This window comes from Odontesthes bonariensis, chromosome 7 (assembly GCF_027942865.1).
Source record: "Odontesthes bonariensis isolate fOdoBon6 chromosome 7, fOdoBon6.hap1, whole genome shotgun sequence".
NCBI lineage: Eukaryota > Metazoa > Chordata > Actinopteri > Atheriniformes > Atherinopsidae > Odontesthes > Odontesthes bonariensis.
Window position 1 is genome coordinate 35,641,740 of NC_134512.1, and position 22,332 is coordinate 35,664,071.

Consider the following 22,332-nt stretch of genomic DNA (forward strand, 5'->3'; position numbering starts at 1 on the left):
TGTCCCCAAGTTTATCACAAGTTATCTGACAAATTAATAAATGTACAACTCCTCACATAGGTTGGGTTCCGAAAACAAAACTATAGTATATACTATAACCTGTTAATATTCAGGACTTTTTATGTTCAACTGAATATTTGCAGACACATTTATTTCAGATACTTTGTAGTAAACAGTTAAAATGTTTCAAATGTGCCAGGGTTTCTTACTTTACTGACGTTTAGACATTGTGACCCAATATAAATGTAAGCCATGAATGTGTACAATTGCCTGACCGAGACCCTGATCTGACTTTTACTGTAAGAGTCAAAACAAGATTTTAAGTCACTGGAATCTTTATATACATGAAAATAGAATAAGCTGCTCTTTGCTCTTTCATTTAGAGCACGCTATGAAAATTATTTGTACCCAGCCCCTGGCTCAGTACTTATAAGGACCATTATGTTAGCTGCCAACAATTTGCAATATCTATTTCCTCTCAAACATGTAGCCTAAATATTTAGAGGATTAAAAAATGGTTCAAATAATCACTTAATTCTTATGGATAAAACTTTTAAAAATATAAAAAAAGACAAAACTCTTTGGCTGTTTCAGTGCCACAGAACTTTGGGTTGTTTTACTAAAGTAAATAGAACTAGAAGCTAAGAATTACCAAAGGTTTTCTCCTGGCTCACGTTGGCTGTTTTATTAAATTGTAGTACTGAACTGAATAGTGAACTGAACTGATTCAGAATGTCAGTTCTGATGTAAGAGAATTTAATTCTAAGAAATCAGAGTAGATAAGTAACATTTATTAAATTTATTTCAAAGGTGTTTATATCATTAGGTGTTGGCTACACCAAACTATCCTGATTGATGCTATCATTTTATTTGCCTCCTGAAATGTGAAACCCAGAGTCCCTCTACAGTGTTTGAAAAGAATTTATAAGCTATTTACTTTGCTTAGATTTTTCTATAATTAGTCTCATAAATCAGTCGTCATTCCGACCTTATTTGGCCAGATAGCCTGCTTCAATATTTGCCCTGTATGCAAAATAGATCGTATATAAGGAGTAGAGGAGAAGCCTCAGAGTGTGGTAGAAGACCAGTGAAGTTACTGCTTGTGGTGAGGTTCACAACTATTAAGACTAAAAGCATTAACAAGTATTCCTAGTTTGATAAATTAAGAGTGTCAAATGTAATACATACTTTAATGCATTCTGTTTTTCACACAACTTGAAACTAAAAATCTATATTTCCTGCCATTCTTATATAAAGTAAGCACGGTTACAGTTTTAACAATTTTTAGTTGTTTATTTTACTAACTAAAACATGTTTTTTTTTTAACAGGGTGGAGGAACTAAAACATTATTTTTACATAAGGAAAAGGAAAGGTATGTAATATAGTTTTTTTTTTATTTCTAATCCATAGATATGTATATTTAATCAGGGGCCAAATGTGTACATCTCCAATTTCCAAATTACAAAAAAAAAAGGCATATAAAGTAGGAACCACAGGCTCAGTCTCTCATATATCAGCTGAATGCTAATTCTGATAAGACCTTGTTTGATGAAGATCAGTTAACTGTACAGTTAAAGAACAAGCCCATAGCTTCTGGTCAGTGACAACAGCAGAACACTTCGGTGAGTAAGAAACTTCTTAGACTGTTGTTATGTGACTTGATACAGACATACGCTACCACCATGAGTACGGACGCGGAGATGGCCTTATATGGCAAGGCTGCCATTTACCTTCGTAAGCCAGAGAGGGAGAGGATTGAGGCTCAAACCGCACCATTCGACGCCAAAAACGCCTGCTATGTGTCTGATGTTAAAGAGCTGTACTTGAAGGGACTGATCACCAAGAGAGACGGTGGCAAAGTCACCGTCAAACTCTTGCTCACCCAGGAGGTTGGTACATTTAGGTCACATTACAATGGGTGTTAATCGGGATCCCTTCTAATCGTGATGGATTTCCTGTTGTAGGAGAAGGAATTTAAAGAGGATGAAGTCTTTCAAATGAACCCTCCCAAGTATGACAAAATTGAGGACATGGCCATGATGACCTATCTCAATGAAGCCTCTGTGCTGTATAATCTCAAAGAGCGTTATGCAGCATGGATGATCTACGTAAGACAAACTCACTAAAAGGCAAACAGAAACATTGAGAGTCACTGTAGTTGAAGGGAATATTAAACCCTATTAACTTAAAATGTCTATTATTTCTTTCAGACCTACTCTGGGTTGTTCTGTGCAACTGTGAACCCCTACAAGTGGCTCCCAGTGTACGACTCTGAAGTTGTCGCTGCCTACAGAGGCAAAAAGCGTATGGAGGCTCCACCCCACATCTTCTCCGTCTCTGACAACGCTTATCAGTTCATGCTTACTGGTATGTCCTGAACATGAAAGAATTTGTTCATACAGAATTTGGTGGTTTTGGCTGACATACAGAGTGAATATCTCCATTTATTTTTTTAACAGATAGGGAAAACCAGTCTGTCCTGATCACGTAAGTCTCACATTCGTTGACTTTATTCATATTAACTGAATATCCTGATCAAATACTAACAAGTCTGTGTCTATACCCAGAGGAGAATCTGGTGCTGGAAAGACTGTGAACACGAAACGTGTCATCCAGTACTTTGCCACCATCTCTGTTGGCGGAGGAGATGGCGGAAAGAAAGAACCAAGCAAGTTCAAGGTGTGTCATGACAACATTTCTAAAAATACAGAATACTTACAGATGAAAATCTTTTTCTAATGTCATTTCTTTAAAACTGGATTATAGGGCTCACTGGAGGATCAGATCATTGCAGCCAATCCCCTGCTGGAGGCTTATGGTAATGCCAAAACTGTGAGGAATGACAACTCTTCACGTTTCGTAAGTATGGAATTGTTTCTCCATGTTGTTCAACATTTCCCATGTGGGTGGACTCTTAACGATTCCTTTGTTCCAAATAGGGTAAATTCATCAGAATTCATTTCGGCACAACCGGCAAACTGGCTAGTGCTGATATTGAGACATGTAAGTAGTTTTCATGTAATAATGAAGGTGAATCCATTTAGCACAATCTTAAATGAGCAAAACATGAGACTAATGAACAAAATTTACAGATCTGCTGGAGAAGTCTAGAGTGACATTCCAGCTTCCTGATGAGAGAGGCTACCACATCTTCTACCAGATGATGACAGCCCACATACCTGAGCTGATTGGTAAGCAGGCTGAGTTCTTGCCGTGTCAAATGGAATCTCAGTCATCCTATAAAACAACGTGTTGACAATTTCACCCTTTTTGATTCTTAGATCTGGCACTCATCACAACCAACCCCTATGACTTCCCCATGTGCAGCATGGGTCAGATCACTGTGGCCAGCATTGATGACAAGGAAGAGCTGGACGCCACTGATGTGAGTGATCTTCTTCATTCAAACATCAGTTATATTGTGGAAGTTAAATGATTATATTTCACGTGGATTGTTCTTTTCAACAGAATGCCATCGATATCCTGGGCTTCACCAATGAGGAGAAGATGAGCATCTACAGGATGACTGGTGCTGTTCTTCACCATGGTAACATGAAGTTCAAGCAGAAGCAGCGTGAGGAGCAGGCTGAGCCAGATGGCAATGAAGGTGAGAAAGACATGTGGGATATCTGCTCTGAATATTTGCAACCGCATGAGTATATGTTCATAACAGACAATCACTGTGTCATTCTGTATGCATTTATTATAAATGTTTACTATAAAATGTTTTTAGAGGCCGACAAGGTTGCTTACTTGTTGGGTCTGAACTCCGCTGACATGCTGAAGGCTCTGTGCTATCCCAGAGTGAAGGTCGGAAATGAGTTTGTCACCAAGGGACAGACAGTGCCTCAGGTAAACATGAGCAATTCATATCAATAATGCCATTATTTAGTCAAATGTTACTGATGCTACTTCCATATAGATAAAACATTAAAGTTTAGTAGATAACAGGAATGTCACTTTTCCCTTTACTCGTACTTATTACTTTTCCACTGAACACTGAGTGCATTCATTACAAATCAACTGCCATCAGAGATGCTTTTTTTAATAGAGAATATATATAATGTGAATCTTACAAGCCTAGAAGCAGGTTCGGTGATCTTGCTGTTTACAAAACAGTTGGCCGACATTCATCAAGTCATGGTCTTGTTTTACTTTAGGTAATGAACTCTGTCACTGCCGTGGCCAAGTCAATCTATGAGAGGATGTTCTTGTGGATGGTCGTCCGTATCAACCAGATGTTGGACACTAAGCAGCAAAGAAACTACTTCATTGGTGTCCTGGACATTGCTGGCTTTGAAATCTTTGATGTAGGCCTTATTCCTCTAATTCAACATCCAATAATTTTCATGACAGTGGGTTTTCTTACTAAAACTAATGATTTGTCCATTCACAGTTCAACACCTTGGAGCAGCTGTGCATCAACTTCACCAATGAGAAACTGCAGCAGTTCTTCAACCACACCATGTTTGTCCTGGAGCAAGAGGAGTACAAGAAGGAGGGTATTGTCTGGGAGTTCATTGACTTTGGTATGGACTTGGCTGCCTGCATTGAGCTGATTGAAAAGGTATACTTTAAGCTCATGATTCTATATTGTGAAGGTATTACTACAGCGTGACAGAGGGGTACTGTTGATTCATGACACACCTTATCTCTTTCTCCTTTACTCAAGCCCATGGGCATCTTCTCCATCCTTGAAGAGGAGTGCATGTTCCCCAAAGCTAGTGACACTTCCTTCAAGAACAAGCTGTATGACCAGCATCTTGGCAAGACCAAAGCCTTTGAGAAGCCAAAGCCTGCAAAGGGCAAGGCTGAGGCCCACTTCTCCCTGGTGCACTATGCTGGTACTGTGGATTACAACATCGCTGGTTGGCTGGACAAGAACAAGGACCCACTGAACGAGTCTGTCATTGGGCTGTACCAGAAGTCCTCATGCAAACTGCTGGCTCTTCTCTATCCTCCTGCTGCCCCTGAGGGTATGATTTTTGATAACGTAAAACCACACTTGGAAGATTCTACTTACTTTACATTTTTGTGTGTGTTCAATGTAAATTTGGAGTCTCATATTCTAACACAAAGTTTCCAATCGATATCACATTCTGAAATACAGAGGCTGGCAAGAAGGGAGGCAAGAAGAAGGGTGGCTCTATGCAGACTGTGTCTTCACAGTTCAGGGTAAGGTTTGAAAAATACATTAAAAGTCTTTTGATGCTCACATCCATTTTTCTTGGATTTGATGACAAAAACTTTGTACATACAACAGGAGAACTTGGGAAAGCTGATGACAAACTTGAGGAGCACCCATCCTCACTTTGTGCGCTGCCTGATTCCCAATGAGTCCAAGACTCCAGGTACGAAAGATATATTCTTTTATCGTTGGTGTGTACTGGTTTGATCCATTTAATTTTGTTTTTTATACTTGCACTAACGGAGAAAATCTGATTCTACAGGTCTGATGGAGAACTTCCTGGTCATCCACCAGCTCAGGTGTAACGGTGTGCTGGAGGGTATCAGAATCTGCAGGAAAGGTTTCCCCAGCAGAATCCTCTACGGTGACTTCAAGCAGAGGTACACTTTCTATGTTTACTACACTTCTGTTCTTGAAAAACTATAAAAATGACATGATAACCGAGACCATCAACTCTCTCATAAAAGATACAAGGTATTGAATGCCAGCGTCATCCCTGAGGGACAGTTCATTGACAACAAGAAGGCCTCAGAGAAGCTGCTTGGATCAATTGATGTTAATCATGATGAGTACAGATTCGGACACACCAAGGTAAGTTTTTCAATAAATATTTTGTTACAAAGGATAATATGTCAAAATCCCTTTTTTTTTCTTCTTTTAGCAGCAATCTATTTTACTGAAAAGTTAGATGGGGAAAAGGAGGGACAGCAAATTAAAAGATGCGGAGGGTGCTAAAAGGCTGGGCTTCAAAATTTAAATGAATTGAAATAATTTTTCTCGTTGGTCCAGCCAGGAGCAGTTTCCTTTCAAACAGTGACAAGAATTCAGCACAACTGCATGCATCTCTGAAAATGTTTTCTTGATTGATTGTGTAAGTTCTCTGAGTCTTTTTGTTGTTTAGTATATATAGCAGACATAAGATGCTTTGTTTGTTCAGGTGTTCTTCAAGGCTGGTCTTCTGGGTGTCCTTGAGGAGATGAGAGATGAAAAGCTGGCAACTTTGGTCACAATGACTCAAGCTCTTGCCCGTGCTTACCTCATGAGGAGGGAGTTTGTCAAGATGATGGAGAGGAGGCATGTGGAAAACAGAAAACTATGAACATTCAGTCATGTTGAAATGATCAAGTCCATTTGTCTATAACAGAAACTTTGTGTCCACAGGGAGGCCATCTATACCATCCAGTACAACGTGCGCTCATTCATGAATGTGAAACACTGGCCATGGATGAAGGTGTACTACAAGATCAAGCCTCTCCTGAAGAGTGCTGAGACTGAGAAGGAGCTGCAAAATATGAAGGAGAACTATGAGAAGATGACAAACGACTTGGCTACTGCCTTGGCCAAGAAGAAGGAACTGGAGGAGAAGATGGTGTCTCTTCTGCAGGAGAAGAACGATCTGCAGCTGCAAGTTGCATCTGTGAGTAGAAATCAATCAGGAGCTGTGATTTTTTATGGTGTTTGTGGAATGTTAATGTGCAAATCTACTTTTTCAAATGTAAACTAGGAAGGAGAGAATCTGTCAGATGCTGAGGAGAGATGTGAGGGACTTATCAAGAGCAAGATTCAGATGGAGGCCAAACTCAAAGAGACAACTGAGAGACTGGAGGATGAAGAGGAAATCAATGCTGAGCTTACTGCCAAGAAGAGAAAGCTGGAGGATGAATGCTCTGAGCTCAAAAAGGATATTGATGACCTGGAGCTTACCTTGGCCAAAGTGGAAAAGGAGAAACATGCCACCGAGAACAAGGTTTGGACATTTTTAACTGTTCGTGCAGATCAGATAGAACAGAGTGCCATCAAGTGATAACAACATCTTTCTTGGACATGTAGGTGAAGAACCTGACTGAGGAGATGGCCTCTCAGGATGAGAGCATTGCTAAACTGACAAAGGAGAAGAAAGCCCTTCAGGAGGCTCATCAGCAGACTCTGGATGACCTGCAGGCTGAGGAAGACAAAGTCAACACTCTGACCAAAGCCAAGACCAAGCTTGAGCAGCAAGTTGATGATGTAAGTTTCTAAAGTTTCCTAGATTGGCAAAACAAGATTCTTATTGAACCTGATAACAACAATCCCACATAATTTTTCAGCTTGAGGGTTCTCTGGAGCAAGAGAAAAAGCTTCGCATGGACCTTGAGAGAGCCAAGAGAAAGCTGGAGGGTGATCTGAAACTGGCCCAGGAATCCATCATGGATCTGGAGAATGACAAGCAGCAGTCTGATGAGAAAATTAAGAAGTAAGAGTAGATTTTTTTCTTCAAACTCCAGCGTGGTTCTCGACATGTATGAATTCTCACAATGCACATTCATATTTTCATAGGAAGGACTTTGAAATCAGCCAGCTCCTCAGCAAGATTGAGGATGAGCAGTCAATGGGCGCTCAGCTTCAGAAGAAGATCAAGGAGCTTCAGGTGACTGATTAATTGTGTTGAATCCCACAGTACTCTGTATTGAAAGTTCAAAGATTACTGAAGGACAATATATCCACATCCAACAGGCCCGTATTGAGGAGCTGGAGGAGGAGATCGAGGCTGAGCGTGCTGCTCGTGCCAAGGTTGAGAAGCAGAGGGCCGACCTGTCCAGAGAACTCGAGGAGATCAGTGAGAGGTTGGAGGAGGCCGGCGGCGCCACTGCAACTCAGATTGAGATGAACAAGAAGCGTGAAGCTGAGTTCCAGAAGCTCCGTCGTGACCTTGAGGAGTCTACTCTGCAGCATGAAGCCACTGCTGCAGCTCTGCGCAAGAAGCAGGCTGACAGCGTTGCTGAGCTGGGAGAACAGATCGACAACCTGCAGCGTGTCAAGCAGAAGCTTGAGAAAGAAAAGAGTGAATACAAGATGGAGATCGATGACCTCTCCAGCAACATGGAGGCTGTTGCTAAAGCAAAGGTACACAATGCATTCATTTGTACTTATTAAATCAAATAAATGAAGACATGTATAGGTAAAATCTGACTGATTCCATTTCTGTCCTCCACATTAGGGTAATCTTGAAAAGATGTGCCGTACTCTTGAGGACCAACTTAGCGAAATTAAGACCAAGTCTGATGAGAATGTTCGTCAGCTCAATGACTTGGGTGGACAGAAAGCTCGTCTCCTCACAGAAAATGGTATGCACCAGACAATATTTCACTGCACACAGCTTCAGTGTATGACCACAAAAATGTACACAAACTAATCTCTGATGACCATTTTCACACAAGGTGAGTTCAGCCGCCAGATTGAGGAGAAAGAGGCCCTCGTCTCTCAGCTGACTAGAGGCAAACAGGCCTACACACAGCAGATTGAGGAGCTGAAGAGGCAGGTTGAGGAGGAGGTCAAGGTAAGACACATTTAAGTGTGTATTGCTCTCACTTGTTTGTCATTTAGAAATGTTACTAATTCATTTTCATGTTTCAACCAGGCTAAGAATGCTCTTGCCCATGGACTGCAATCAGCCCGCCATGACTGTGATCTGCTGAGGGAGCAGTTTGAGGAAGAGCAGGAGGCCAAGGCTGAGCTTCAGCGTGGTATGTCCAAGGCCAACAGTGAGGTGGCTCAGTGGAGAACTAAATATGAAACTGATGCTATCCAGCGCACTGAGGAGCTTGAGGAATCCAAGTGAGTAACTTTCAAATAAAACAATAGCTTTTAGTTTAAAACTTCTTGCCAACTTCAGTATGCTTTTAACAAATCTATACACTTTTTCAAATTTGTGAATTAAGAGCATGACATTCAAACAATAACAGCAATGTTTTTTCTTAAGCCATAAAATATGTAATTCTTTATAAACTAACTGATACGTATATCCACTCAAAGATCAATCTTGCTATTCTTCATTCAAGGAAAAAGCTGGCCCAGCGTCTTCAGGAGGCTGAGGAACAGATTGAGGCTGTGAACTCTAAGTGTGCTTCCCTGGAGAAGACCAAACAGAGGCTCCAGAGTGAAGTGGAGGACCTCATGATTGATGTGGAGAGAGCTAATGGGCTCGCTGCCAATCTTGACAAGAAGCAGAGGAACTTTGACAAGGTAGCATCAATGACCTTGGGCGACAAAGACATAAACCCATTCATTCATTTATCAATGTATTGTATGAACTGTATCAATAAATAACTCAAGTGTACAAATTGTTTTTATCTAGGTGTTGGCAGAGTGGAAGCAGAAGTATGAGGAGGGTCAGGCAGAGCTTGAGGGAGCTCAGAAAGAGGCTCGTACTATGAGCACTGAACTGTTCAAGGTGAAGAACTCCTTTGAGGAATCCCTGGATCAGCTGGAGACAATGAAGCGTGAAAACAAGAACCTGCAACGTGAGTTCTGACCAGATTGTGTCTGCTCATTGTGTTATTATGATTATATTTTTTTTACATGTAAACTAAAAACTATTCAAACATGTCTTTGCAGAGGAGATCTCAGATCTGACTGAACAGATTGGTGAGACTGGCAAGAGCATCCATGAGCTGGAGAAGTCCAAGAAGCAGGTGGAGACAGAGAAGTCTGAGATCCAGACAGCTCTTGAGGAGGCTGAGGTAAATTTTTTGTGCGAGTTCTTCTTAAAAGAAATGTCCAGTTCTGACAACACCCTCTGTAAAATCTTTTTGGACAGAGTAAATACTTTTGTTTTTGATATCGTTAGGGAACTCTGGAGCACGAGGAGTCTAAGATCCTGCGTGTCCAGCTGGAGCTCAACCAGATTAAGGGTGAGGTGGACAGGAAGCTTGCAGAGAAAGATGAGGAGATGGAGCAGATCAAGAGGAACAGCCAGAGGATTGCTGACTCCATGCAGAGCACTCTGGATGCTGAGGTCAGGAGCAGGAACGATGCCCTGAGGATCAAGAAGAAGATGGAGGGAGACCTGAATGAGATGGAGATTCAGCTGAGCCATGCCAATCGCCAGGCTGCTGAGTCCCAGAAACAGCTGAGGAATGTGCAGGCACAGCTCAAGGTATTGTCAGACACAGAGCCGTGGCAGGGACCTAGATGACATTTTGGTTATTATGGGACTTAAATGTTGTTGTTGTTTTTTTTTCAGGATGCTCAACTGCACCTTGATGATGCTGTCAGAGCCCAGGAAGACATTAAGGAACAAGCTGCTATGGTGGAGCGCAGGAACGGTCTGATGGTGGCTGAAATTGAGGAACTCAGAGCTGCTCTGGAACAGACGGAGAGGAGCCGCAAAGTCGCAGAGCAGGAACTGGTGGACGCCAGCGAGCGTGTTGGACTCCTGCACTCTCAGGTAAAAAAATTGACAACTTCTCTGAAATTTCACAAATCTAAACCATTCAGTCAAGCAAAAAATAACTTGGCTAAATCTGATCTTTTAGAACACAAGTCTTCTGAACACCAAGAAGAAGCTCGAGTCTGACCTGGTTCAGGTCCAGGGTGAAGTAGATGATAGTGTTCAGGAAGCAAGAAATGCCGAGGACAAGGCTAAGAAGGCCATCACTGATGTAAGTTTAAATTCAATTTGTTTTCCTTTAAACTGCTATTAAGCTTTGAAAACATTTCATCCATAAATGTTATTTTTTCTAGGCTGCTATGATGGCTGAGGAGTTAAAGAAGGAGCAGGACACTAGTGCTCACCTGGAGAGGATGAAGAAGAACCTCGAGGTTGGCGTTAAGGACCTGCAGCACCGTCTGGATGAGGCTGAGAACCTGGCCATGAAGGGTGGCAAGAAGCAGCTCCAGAAGCTTGAGTCTCGGGTAAGAGGATTATGTTGAGATTTCTGAGGTGGAACAAATCTATACAAAAAACATACAAAAACTCACAGATTCTAATTCACACATTTTTTTTTTCATTTTCTGAAGGTTCGTGAGCTGGAGTCAGAGGTTGAGGCTGAGCAGAGACGTGGTGTTGATGCTGTTAAGGGTGTCCGCAAATATGAGAGGAGAGTGAAGGAGCTCACCTATCAGGTAACCACATTACAATCACATTAACACTGAACACAAACAGTACATATTATTCTAATTCCATCCTTGTCTTTACAAAAAATGAAACATTTAAATTCACATTTTCCATTACAGACTGAGGAGGACAAGAAAAACGTTGCCAGGCTGCAGGATCTGGTTGATAAGCTGCAGCTCAAAGTGAAGGCCTATAAGAGGCAGTCTGAGGAGGCGGTAAGGAAAAAAAGTTGTCTTCATACGACTACTTGATGTATTGCATATGTTGTCGGTCTTCAATTCCTCTACAACGTTAAGCATTTTATTCTGTCGTGTATTCCAGGAGGAGCAGGCCAATGCTCATCTGTCCAAGTGCAGGAAGATCCAGCATGAGCTGGAGGAGGCAGAGGAGCGTGCTGACATTGCAGAGTCTCAGGTCAACAAGCTGAGGGCAAAGAGCCGTGACTCTGGCAAGGTAAATATATATCACTTTAATGGGCATGTAAGTTTGTTAAAGCAGATAGAATTCAGTGTTCAGGCTTTGTTTCAAAACTGTTTGTGTCCTGTTTAATTGATGTAAGGTTTGAACTAATCAAACTTAAATCTAAAACAATGTCAAACTTAAACATCACTGATCCATATTCTTTTTCTTTGTTTTTACAGGGAAAGGAGGCTGCTGAGTAAAGCACATTGTGTTTCTTAGAAATGTATCATATAATATGATGTCATTCATTCTGAAACAATAAAGAATATTGCTGCTCTTACACTGCTGTCTATATTACTATATTTTTCTTTTCCATTCAATAGCCCAGAACTCAAGCCAAAATAATTCAATAACATTTTAGGTTACATGACCAAATAATTTTCAGTCAGAAATACAGATTAGTTTGTTTGGAGAAACACCAAATATTAGAGAAATAAATCATAATGATTTCGACACATTGTACCACATGATTTGAAAATTGTAAAACAATTTACTGAGATAAATGTGGTATCTACAGCTAAGAAACTGGTCCAGATAAGTAATGGAACTGGCAATATGGCAAAAGCACAGAGGAAATGTGTGACAATGAACTTAACTTAAAAAAAACACTATAAGAATGAAAAAAAGATCATTAATTACCTTTAATTAAATAAAGGGCTTTGATCAGAAACATTTCAGCCACAAAACCAAAAAGAGGTTGCCAAAACTATATTAAGCTGGGTATACAAAAGGTTAAAAAGGTTAAACCTGTCAGTTCATATACAAGTCAACATGATTTAGATACATGTTCTGAATTCAAGCAGGACAATTGGTTCATTACAGTCCTGCATTAGAGATGCTAAAGTAACAACAATAGTATGAATAATAAAAATATAAATATTGCAAACAAACATACACACATGCAAGTTTTTTTTTGTTTTTTACACTATGAACAAAATGGTGTCATGTGTATTAGCTGCACGATATTATGTATTTATCAATACATAATAGAGAGGGGAGCATTAAGTGTGAGTGATTGTGGATGTGTGTGTGTAGTATGGTATATTTGTGTTTAAATGTTTTTTATCTTGTTTTGGACTTACCTGTAATAATGATCTCATACTACTGATGATTATATATATATTTTTGTAAGGATCCCCTCGAAAATGAGATGATGCATCTCAAGGGGCTATCCTTGAACAAAACAAAAAAAACAATAAATAAATAATTGCCTGGTTATTGCACTTGTGATTACTTCTTTGTCCAAGTTTCAGTCTGTTGACTAAAATAAAGTTTGAAGGAGAAATTATACAGCTGCATGAACATATGAAACAAAACTGACATTACTAAAACATCTCAGTCAAACATGAGTTACTCTAACTTTATAGTTTTGCCACATGAAGTTAATTAGATAAAATAGCATCAGCTGCACCATTAAAGCTGTTCTTAAGTATCCTGAACAGCCAGTTAAACACTGTGTACATGCTTAAATATTTATGTTTGTTTAACCCTCATACCTGATTTAAAACACAACTTAATTTCTGAAAGGGGACAAAAACATCATATGTTAATATTTTTGTCCGCTTTTTTTTCATAGATCTTATATTCCACTTCAGTTCTGATCATAACTACCAAGTTTTCAATTATTTTCAAAAAATGTACCCTTTAGCTGCCAATTTGAACTTTTTAGCCCAAATTTTAAGCCTTTAGGTGCCAGTACTTTCAAAATATGGAATGCAAAGTGGAATTATTGAGCGGGGATAATTATGGTCTGGCATATGTCCAGGACTAGCCTGGCTGACGCATCCACAATCTCGATGAGATGGTGGTCTGGGAACTAGGTGTGCATTTTCTCGTATTTGAGGCGTGGTTTACGAATGCCTAGAGCCGTTTATTGGGCGCTACGAATGTCTATCAAATGACGTCAGGTTCTTCCCATGCTGCTTTGCGCGCGATTCATAGCCAATTGTATCACTTATACCAGATGACGACAGAAATTCGACGAGGAAGAAGAAAAAAAAGTAAAATAAAAGTAAACTTTCGCTCTAAGCTACTTAAATTGACAACAAAGTAGGCCTATATGCTATATTCTACATGAATTTTTATGTTGTAGAGTTGTGAATTTATTTTGATAATGGAGAAATTGAGCAGCCTTGCTTTGTTGTCTACAGTAGTAGATCAACCCTCATCTTACTTTGAAGCTCCCAGCTCCCAGAAGTGACGTCGACGCAGCTTTAGCAGCAGAAAAGCTATCAGGCTTGTGTTGATAATAATAATAAACTCCTGGACTATGTACAAACTTCCAAATGCATCGTTTTGTGAGTACAGACCATATTTGTACTACTGTAGAAATTTGGTGTCATGGCATGTGATTTTAGTGTGGCAATTTTGGAGATACTGCCAGGGTCCGTTAGCGCTTGTACTAAGCTATTCGGGATAACTCAGTAACTCAGCTGATGTTCAGCCAATATCGGAAAAACTTCGGGTGGGCTACTTGGCTGGATGTCACGGTTCAAATGACCCTAGGGTGAATCTACCCTGAAACACTTTCTAAGGCTGCGTCGAACGGTAACGTTGTGTCCGCTGCCATGTTGGATTAACACTCTACAAGCTTCGGTGTAGCCATAGACGTCGTCATCGTCTTGCTGCCCCCCCGTTCTGTGATTGGTTCCCAAACTCTGGCAAAAATAAGGGCGGTGGTTTCCAGGCTGACTTTGCAGTGAGAATGAAATCGAGCGCAAAGCAGCATTTAACTTTTCTCCACAACTTTATCAACCATTGAAAACTGGTGGACTTCAAGCATGACTCAAAGATATACAAACCTGGATAACTGAATTGTCTGCTTATAAATTCAGAAAAAACTGAAGATGTTTTCTTTAGTACTGGTATGAAGAAAACTGTTTAGTTATATAATTACTCTAGATTGGAATTTCCTTGGCTTCTAGTATAACAGTGAGGAACCTTGGAGTTAATTCGGAACAGGCTCTGTTCTTCAACACACATATAAAACAGGTTTATAGGACTGTCCTCTGTCACCTTCATAATATTGTCAAAAAATCTGAAACATCCTGTCTCAGAGTGATGAAAAAAAAACTGCTCCATGCATTTGTTACTTCAAGACTGGACTACTGTAAATCTTTATTATTGGGCTGTCCCACAGATTCTCTGAAAAGCCTCCAACTGATCCAAAATGCTGAAGCCAGAGTTTTGATGAGATCTAACAGGAGATATTATATATCACCAGTTGTTTTATTTTGTTTTAAACATATCTGTTGTGTCCATATGCAATATGTTTAATGCATATATTCAATGTGATGTGTTGTTAGGATCCAGGACACTGGGTGGCGCTAGTGGGATGCGCTGTATCATGTCTCCACTGACTTTTACATAGTGAAGACAGGGACACCTATACTGGACATGGACCTGGTTACTGCTCTCCAGCTGCAGATTAAAGGAGGACAGTTACTAACACAGGCGTCAAAAATCTGTGCAACGCTCCACCAAGCCAAAGCTCCACCTACTCATCGTGAACATGATGGTGAGTCACCTGCCACGTTTGGATGTGCGAGGAACTTTGTGCACAAAGTGAAGCTTCGGCCTGATGTGAAGCCAGTGCGACAGAGTCTCCGACATTTACCTCTCTCAGTTCGTGAGGCTGTCTCCAAGGAACTCAAGTACCTGAAAAAAACAGCATAATTGAGAAAATTGATGCGTCTGAATGGGTCTCTCCAATTGTGGTCACCAAAAAGAAAAATGGTGGCATACGCATGTGTGAGGACTTGAGAGAACTCAACAAGGCCGTGATCATGGATAGCCATCCATTGCCACTGATCGAGGACATTCTGTCAGAACTGCGTGGTGCAGTGATGTTCTAAACTCTGGATTTGAAATCTGCCTACCATCAACTGACACTGCATGAAGAGAGTAGGGGGCTCACTGCTTTCATTACACATGAAGGACTGTACCAGTACTGCAGGGTTCCGTATGGACTGTGTTCAGCCCCAGCAGCTTTCCAAAAGATGATGATGCAGAGTCTCAATGGCACAAAGGGGGTGCAATGCTACCTTGATGATGTCCTCACGTATGGATCGTCAGAGGCGGAGCATGATGCCAACCTGAGGGAGGTGTTGCGCAGAATCAACGATGCTGGACTGCAACTCGATGTTGACAAATGCCAACTCCGTCAAACGACCCTAAGCTTTCTTGGCCAAAAGATTGGACCAGAAGGTCTGCTGCCAGATGACTCTCACGTTGCTGCTATCCTGAATGCACCGTCTCCTTCCGATCCTGCAACCTTGCGCTCTTTCCTTGGCCTGAGTGCATGGTACAGCAAGTTTGTGCCAAATTATGCAACTGTCGTTGAGCCCATGAGAGTTCTTCTTCGAAAAAATTGCTCATTCCACTGGAACAAGACAGCTCAAGCAGCATTCGAGAAAGTCAAGCAGTTGATTGTGCATAGCACTGCGCTGGTGATGTTTGACCCCAGTAAGTCAACCATTGTATCAACAGACGCCTCAGATTATGGGGTAGGTGCAGTCTTGACTCAGATGGACAGTAATGGTGCAGAGCAGACTGTTGCTTTTGCATCTCGCAGTCTGATGCGGAGAGGAAATACTCTATCGTCGAGAAGGAAGCGCTAGCCTGCGTCTGGGCTGCTGAAAAATGGCGGACATGGGTGTGGGGAAGAAGATTCCTGTTACGCACTGATCACCAAGCACTTACCACGCTGCTGACTACCAAAGGCAACAACCGTGCTGGTCTCCGAATTGCCAGATTGTCTGCTCGTCTCTTGGAGTTTGACTACGATGTTGAATACAGAACTGGGTCACTGAACCAGGTTGCTGACTGCCTGTCGAGACTTCCACTGCCTGAAACTGACAATGCATTTGCAGAAGAGATTGAGTCAGTGGCTGCCATACTCACTGACCTGAGTGCTGTGTCTGAGGAAGACTTTCGTTCAAAATGCAGTGACTGTCCAGTGCTCACTAAACTCCGTGCACAGATACAGAGAGGCTGGCCGTCACGGATGTCTACACTCGATCCTGACTTACAGCCATACTTCAAAATGCGCCATGAGCTTGCTGTCATGAATGAATGCATCGTCAGAGGGTCTCACAGACTGCTCGTACCCGAGTCACTGCAGAAAAGACTCATTGTTCTAGCCCATGAAACCCACCAGGGTATTGTGCGTACCAAACAGCGCCTCAGGGAGTTGTACTGGTGGCCCAAAATGGACTTTCAGATAGAAACGTGCATTAAGAACTGCTCAACCTGCCAACAGAATGACAAAACAACTGTCACCCATGATGCTCCACTCCAACCAGTTCCCCTACCAACTGCTGCTTGGGAAAAGGTGTCCGTGGACATCATAGGCCCGTTTGAGAAAGCCACTGCTGATTGTAGGTTTGCCATATCACTGGTAGACTACTTTAGTAAATGGCCTAAAGTAGCGTTTGCTCCACGTGTCGACACAGCCACTATCATAAAGTTCCTGACTGCCATTTTCTCTCGAGAAGGACATCCAAAGACGCTGATAAGTGACAATGGTCCTCAATTTCTCTCTGCTGAGTTTGCTGACTTTCTCAAAGAGAGTGGAATACAACACCTGAGATCTTCAGTGTACTACCCAAGAGCTAATGGAGAAGTTGAGAGGTTCAACAGATGCGTTAAGGACTGCTTACAAACTGCATCCATTCAAGGAGAACCATGGAAGTCATTCCTGAGAACTTACCTGAGGGACTACCGAGCAACTCCTCATTCCACCACTGGAGTATCCCCTTCAGAACTGCTCCATGGCCGGCGAATGAGAACAAAGCTACAGGTGATCGATATGCCTGTCCCACCAACAACTAAGCAAGCTGTGCGAGAAAGAGTGGAGAGTAAACAACAGAAAATGAAAACGTACACTGATCAGCAAAGACATGCCAAGTCTTCCAACTTCCAGCCCGGTGACAAAGTGAGGGTGAGAAAACCATGGAAAGTGAAGAAAGGAGAACTGAAGTTTTCTAAACCCAGAACTGTTGTGACAAAGAAAGGACCGGATACATACTTGTTGGATGATGGAAGAACCTGGAATTCCTCACATCTGTCCGTACTTCCCGAAGTGACCACAGATGCGGATTCTGATAGGGCAATGGACTGTACTGATACAGGGACTGACCTAATAGCTGACTCTGACTCTGATTTGTTTTAGAATGCGCTGCTGAGGGTGGCAGCACGTTGGAGTAGCTCTGTACCTCACATTGAGATTTATTCTTTTTTCTAAATTTCATTCCTGTTTTTTCTTGGAAAAAATTGCATTTTTTGGACAACTGTTCCTTCCTGCCTTGGATGCTGTGCAGCTGGATTGATTTTTCCCAATACTTTTGTATATTTTGCTCTTTTGTTATGATGCATAACCATAGCAACAAGGTGGTTTACAACAGGGAGCAGCTGATTAACATTGGAAAAGCAGAAATAATTCGACAACTGAAGCCAGAAATCCCACTGGAAGGAGTTGTTTTGGTGGCTGTTTACATTCCACCCTCAGCTGTTGCCGACACTGCATGTGATGTCATCAGTTCCGTTGTTGCTCAGATACAGACACAACACCCCAATTCTTTTGTGGCAATATCTGGTGATTTTAATCATGCCTCACTCTCTGCTACACTGCCAACTTTTCAACAGTTTGTCAGCTGCTCTACCAGAGAAAACAAGACATTGGATTTGTTTTACACAAATGTCAAGGATTCATACATTTCCAAATCAAGACCTCTCCTGGGTAAATCATATCACAACCTTGTTTTTCTCTGTTCAGCATATAAACCCCTTGTCCAGAGACTACCTGTCACAAAAAGGACTGTTAGAAAGTGGTCACAGGAAGCTGAAGAAGCCTCACAGGGTTGTTTTGATGCAACCGATTGGATTTCTCTTTGTAAGCCACATGGAGAGGACATTAATGCCATGACTGAGTGTGTGACTGACTATATAAACTTCTGTGTGGACAACACCATCCCCACCAGAACAGTGAGATGCTTCCCTAATAACAAACCCTGGATCACCAGTGAGCTAAAGGAACTATTGAACAAGAAAAAAAGGAGCCTTTAGGGAGCGAGACAGGGAGTTACTGAGGAGTATACAGAAGCAGCTCAAAGTCAAGATCAGAGAGAGCAAGGAGGTGTATAGAAAGAAGCTTGAGAGTAAACTGCAGAGGAACAATATCAGAGATGTGTGGTCAGGAATGAAGAAGATCACAGGCCTCAAGCAGAGGGAGGATCGGATGGATGGAAGTCTGGACAGAGCAAATGAGTTGAACACATTCTTCAACAGGTTCAGTTCAGGAACAAGCTCACCATCCTCCCCTCCTGTTCCCAGCCAAAGAGACATCCCACCCTCTGACCCACAGCTTTCCTGTAACATCTCCACCTCCACCTCAGTCATGGATTCTTCTGCTTCCACTAGTTTGTCTTCAACCCAATCAGGAGATGCTGCTGTCCCCTTTGCCTCCCCCTCCCACTTTTTCTGTTTCTAGAAGTCAGGTGAAGAGGCAGTTGGAGAGACTGAACCAGTACAAGGCTGCAGGTCCAGATGGTGTCAGCCCCCGAGTCCTGAAGGCCTGTGCAGAGCAGCTCTGTGGGATTCTGCAACACCTTTTCAACCTTAGCTTGACCCAAGAGAAGGTACCACTGTTGTGGAAGACATCCTGTCTGGTTCCGGTACCAAAGAAAACTCATCCTTCAGACATCAATGACTACAGACCTGTTGCCCTGACATCCCACATCATGAAGGTCCTGGAGAGACTCCTGTTGACCCACCTGTGTAAGCAAACCAGCACATATCAGGACCCCCTGCAGTTTGCTTATCGCCATGGAGTTGGGGTTGAAGACGCATTCATACAACTGCTTCAACAAACCCACTGTCATCTGGACAAAGCAGGCAGCACTGTGAGGATCATGTTCTTTGATTTCTCCAGTGCATTTAACACAATCCAGCCTGATCTGCTTCGTCTGAAACTCCAGAAGACTCAGGTGGAGGCCTCAACAATCACCTGGATTAATGACTACCTGACAAACGGACCATAGTTTGTCAGACTGAAGAATTGTGTGTCTAACCAGGTGATCAGCAGCACAGGAGCACCACAGGGGACTGTACTCTCACCATTCCTTTTCACTCTGTACACTTCAGACTTCCAGTACAAGTCAGGCTCCTGTCATCTACAGAAATATTCAGATGACTCTGCAGTTGTCGGGTGTATCAGAGATGGACAAGAAGCTGAGTACAGAGAGTTGGTGGACCGCTTTGTGGCATGGTGTGGGAACAATCATCTCATCTTGAACGTTAACAAAACAAAGGAGATGATTGTAGATTTCAGGAGAAACAGGGTCAGATCAAACCCTGTTTCCATCATGGGAGAGGAAGTGGAGGTGGTTGAGGAATATAAATACCTTGGTGTTCATGTGGACAACAGACTGGACTGGAGACACAACAGTGAAGCCATCTACAAGAAAGGACAGAGCAGACTGTACTTCTTGAGGAAGCTAAGGTCCTTCAAGGTTTGCAACAAGATGTTGCAGATATTCTACAAGTCTGTTGTCGAGAGTGTCATTTCCTCTTGCGTCATCTGTTGGGGCAGCAGCATCAGAACCAGGGACCTAAAAAGACTCAACAACCTGATAAGGAAGGCTGGTTCTGTTCTGGGGACGACTGTGGAACCTCTGGAGACAATAATGCAAAGAAGGATTTTGCATAAAATCAAGAGAATTATGGACAACCCTGAACATCCTCTCCATGAGACTGTTATCGGAAAACAGAGTCTCTTCAGTCAAAGGCTTCTTCAGTTTGGATGCAAAACGGACCGCTACAGGAAATCTTTCCTGCCCACAGCCATCAGCATCTATAATAACTCCTTGATTTAATTGAGCTACATCAACATTTAATTTCCCTCTGGGATAAATAAAGTATTTTTGAATTTTGAATTGAATTTGAATAGCTAGTCCAGACCTGTCAGGATTAGAAATGCACCTAGCTGGACCAAAGATTTTGTTATGAAATAATGAGATGAAATGTGGCTTACAATATTCAGGTTTTGGTTAAGCGTTACTGATACATTATTAATACTGTCAGGTTCATCTAGGTTACTAGAAGTATTCTTTGTTCAAAGAGGGAAGATGTTGTGTCCATATGCAATGTGTTTAATGCATATATTCAATGTGATGCGTTGTTAGGATCCAGGACACGGGGTGGCGCTTGTGGGATGCGCTGTATCAAAAGGCTTAATGAAAATTTAAGTGAGGAAGTAAAGAAGCTCTCTGTTCCGTATACTACTGTGTGGTTTAATGTCTGATTCTGCTGAACAACCAACACAACAATATCTTTCTTTCTTTTTCAAATTATACACAAAAAGCTTTGTACAGAAGCATGAAAGCCCCTCAGATTACACAGAACATGGTGAACAAGCAAACAAACAACCATACAACAGCAAAAACCCACACAGTGAAAGAAAGGAAAGAACAAAACAAAATAAACAGGAAAACTTGAAAAACAGATTAATATTAAAGATGGGGTAGGGGATCTTTTTCTGGAACATTTTTTTACATATTGCTTGAAATACTCTTCACACCTAGCCTAGCAAGCCAGACCCGTACAGCAAAAAGCTGTACAGGGGTCTAGTGACGCTGGATAGCAGTGTGGGCGGGATAAACGGCTGTCTGTCAAGTTCAACGCCACGCAATAGGATGGCGCAACAACCAATCAGAGCGATGAAGAAGTTTTACGTAGTCAACGCGACGTGGTTTGTAGTCTATGGCCTGAAAAGCTGATTTCTCTTACGCTCTAAACTCTGTAAATATATAACTTTAGCAACATTTGAAACATTTTCAGGCGAGAAAGTAGTCGTTTAGACCCCCAAGGTGTTGAAAATCTGACAAAATACCGGCTATTTACAATTTTGTTCCCACGAATTCAGCGCTACTAAAGCTAGCCGCAGTGAGTAACGCACTTCCGGTTTTGCCGTTTTGACTGCTCTCGTCCCGTTAACGGAGTTTGACCGTTCAAATGCCTTACCGGAGAGTTTTGTCAGCACTGAGACGAAGATCGGCCCGCCGTCTTCGGTACATCATGCTCGCAATCGACTGGGGAAAGCCTGTTCGCCGGGTGCAGCCATTGTTTACCTCTCTCTGGAACTTTTTTTTTTTTTTTTTAACCTCTCTCTGGAACTACACACTGAAACGTCGCACCTCTGTCGTCACTAGGTAGCCCGGCATCCGACCCCGCTCCTCACGATTTGATTGGCTCGATTAAGTTTTGATTTGGAACCTCGCAAAACGACCACAAGTGACTAGACTAGCCCCGGAGCAAATTCCATTTGCGGCTGCTAGGGGCGTCTAGATTTCTAGGCTACTTCACACCCCCATTGCAACCAATTAATTAAAAGTTTTGACACAAATATGAAAAGTTTTAGTGGCCTCTAGAACGTACAATCTAGAAAAACAGTATCCAATCATTGTGAACGGTCCGTTCACAATGATTGGATACTGATGCCTTCTATCAAACTGCAATCTGCTCCTCCCTCCCCCTCCTTCCCCCTGTGCGCGTACCCTGCTCCGTGAACGAATTCCGCGTCCAGAAGCTTGGCAGGAAGCTAAACTAGAGCTAGTTTGGCTAGTACCTAGCATCAATAAACATATAGTTAGCATATACTAAATACTAAATACGGCAACGATCGATGCTTGCTGTCAGAACAGCGCTCGTGAACCTTCGTGCTTGTGCGCGTTCATGTACTCTAGAGGCGTGGCTTCGGGGGGAAAGTGAAGAAAAGGGTTGGGACTTTTTACCGGTGTATTTTCAAAA

General features: G+C 42.1%; 1 protein-coding gene across 1 annotated transcript; it reads left to right on the top strand.

Annotated features, from left to right (window-relative positions):
* The first annotated feature begins 1,058 nt into the window (after window positions 1–1,058).
* Window positions 1,059–11,806, top strand: LOC142384448 (myosin heavy chain, fast skeletal muscle-like). The gene is made up of 41 exons (XM_075470699.1): window positions 1,059–1,105; window positions 1,330–1,373; window positions 1,669–1,890; window positions 1,966–2,109; window positions 2,212–2,368; window positions 2,461–2,488; window positions 2,569–2,680; window positions 2,768–2,860; window positions 2,941–3,004; window positions 3,094–3,192; window positions 3,283–3,386; window positions 3,470–3,608; window positions 3,735–3,853; window positions 4,162–4,311; window positions 4,398–4,568; window positions 4,674–4,977; window positions 5,112–5,176; window positions 5,265–5,352; window positions 5,452–5,569; window positions 5,657–5,780; window positions 6,127–6,267; window positions 6,355–6,606; window positions 6,694–6,936; window positions 7,020–7,196; window positions 7,277–7,422; window positions 7,506–7,596; window positions 7,683–8,072; window positions 8,167–8,293; window positions 8,387–8,505; window positions 8,587–8,783; window positions 9,008–9,191; window positions 9,304–9,469; window positions 9,564–9,688; window positions 9,796–10,104; window positions 10,192–10,395; window positions 10,484–10,609; window positions 10,692–10,862; window positions 10,968–11,072; window positions 11,184–11,279; window positions 11,386–11,517; window positions 11,706–11,806. Exons 3-41 carry the CDS (start codon window positions 1,684–1,686, stop codon window positions 11,724–11,726), a joined length of 5,808 nt encoding a protein of 1,935 aa, XP_075326814.1. The 5' UTR covers window positions 1,059–1,105; window positions 1,330–1,373; window positions 1,669–1,683; the 3' UTR covers window positions 11,727–11,806.
* Window positions 11,807–22,332: the final 10,526 nt, after the last annotated feature.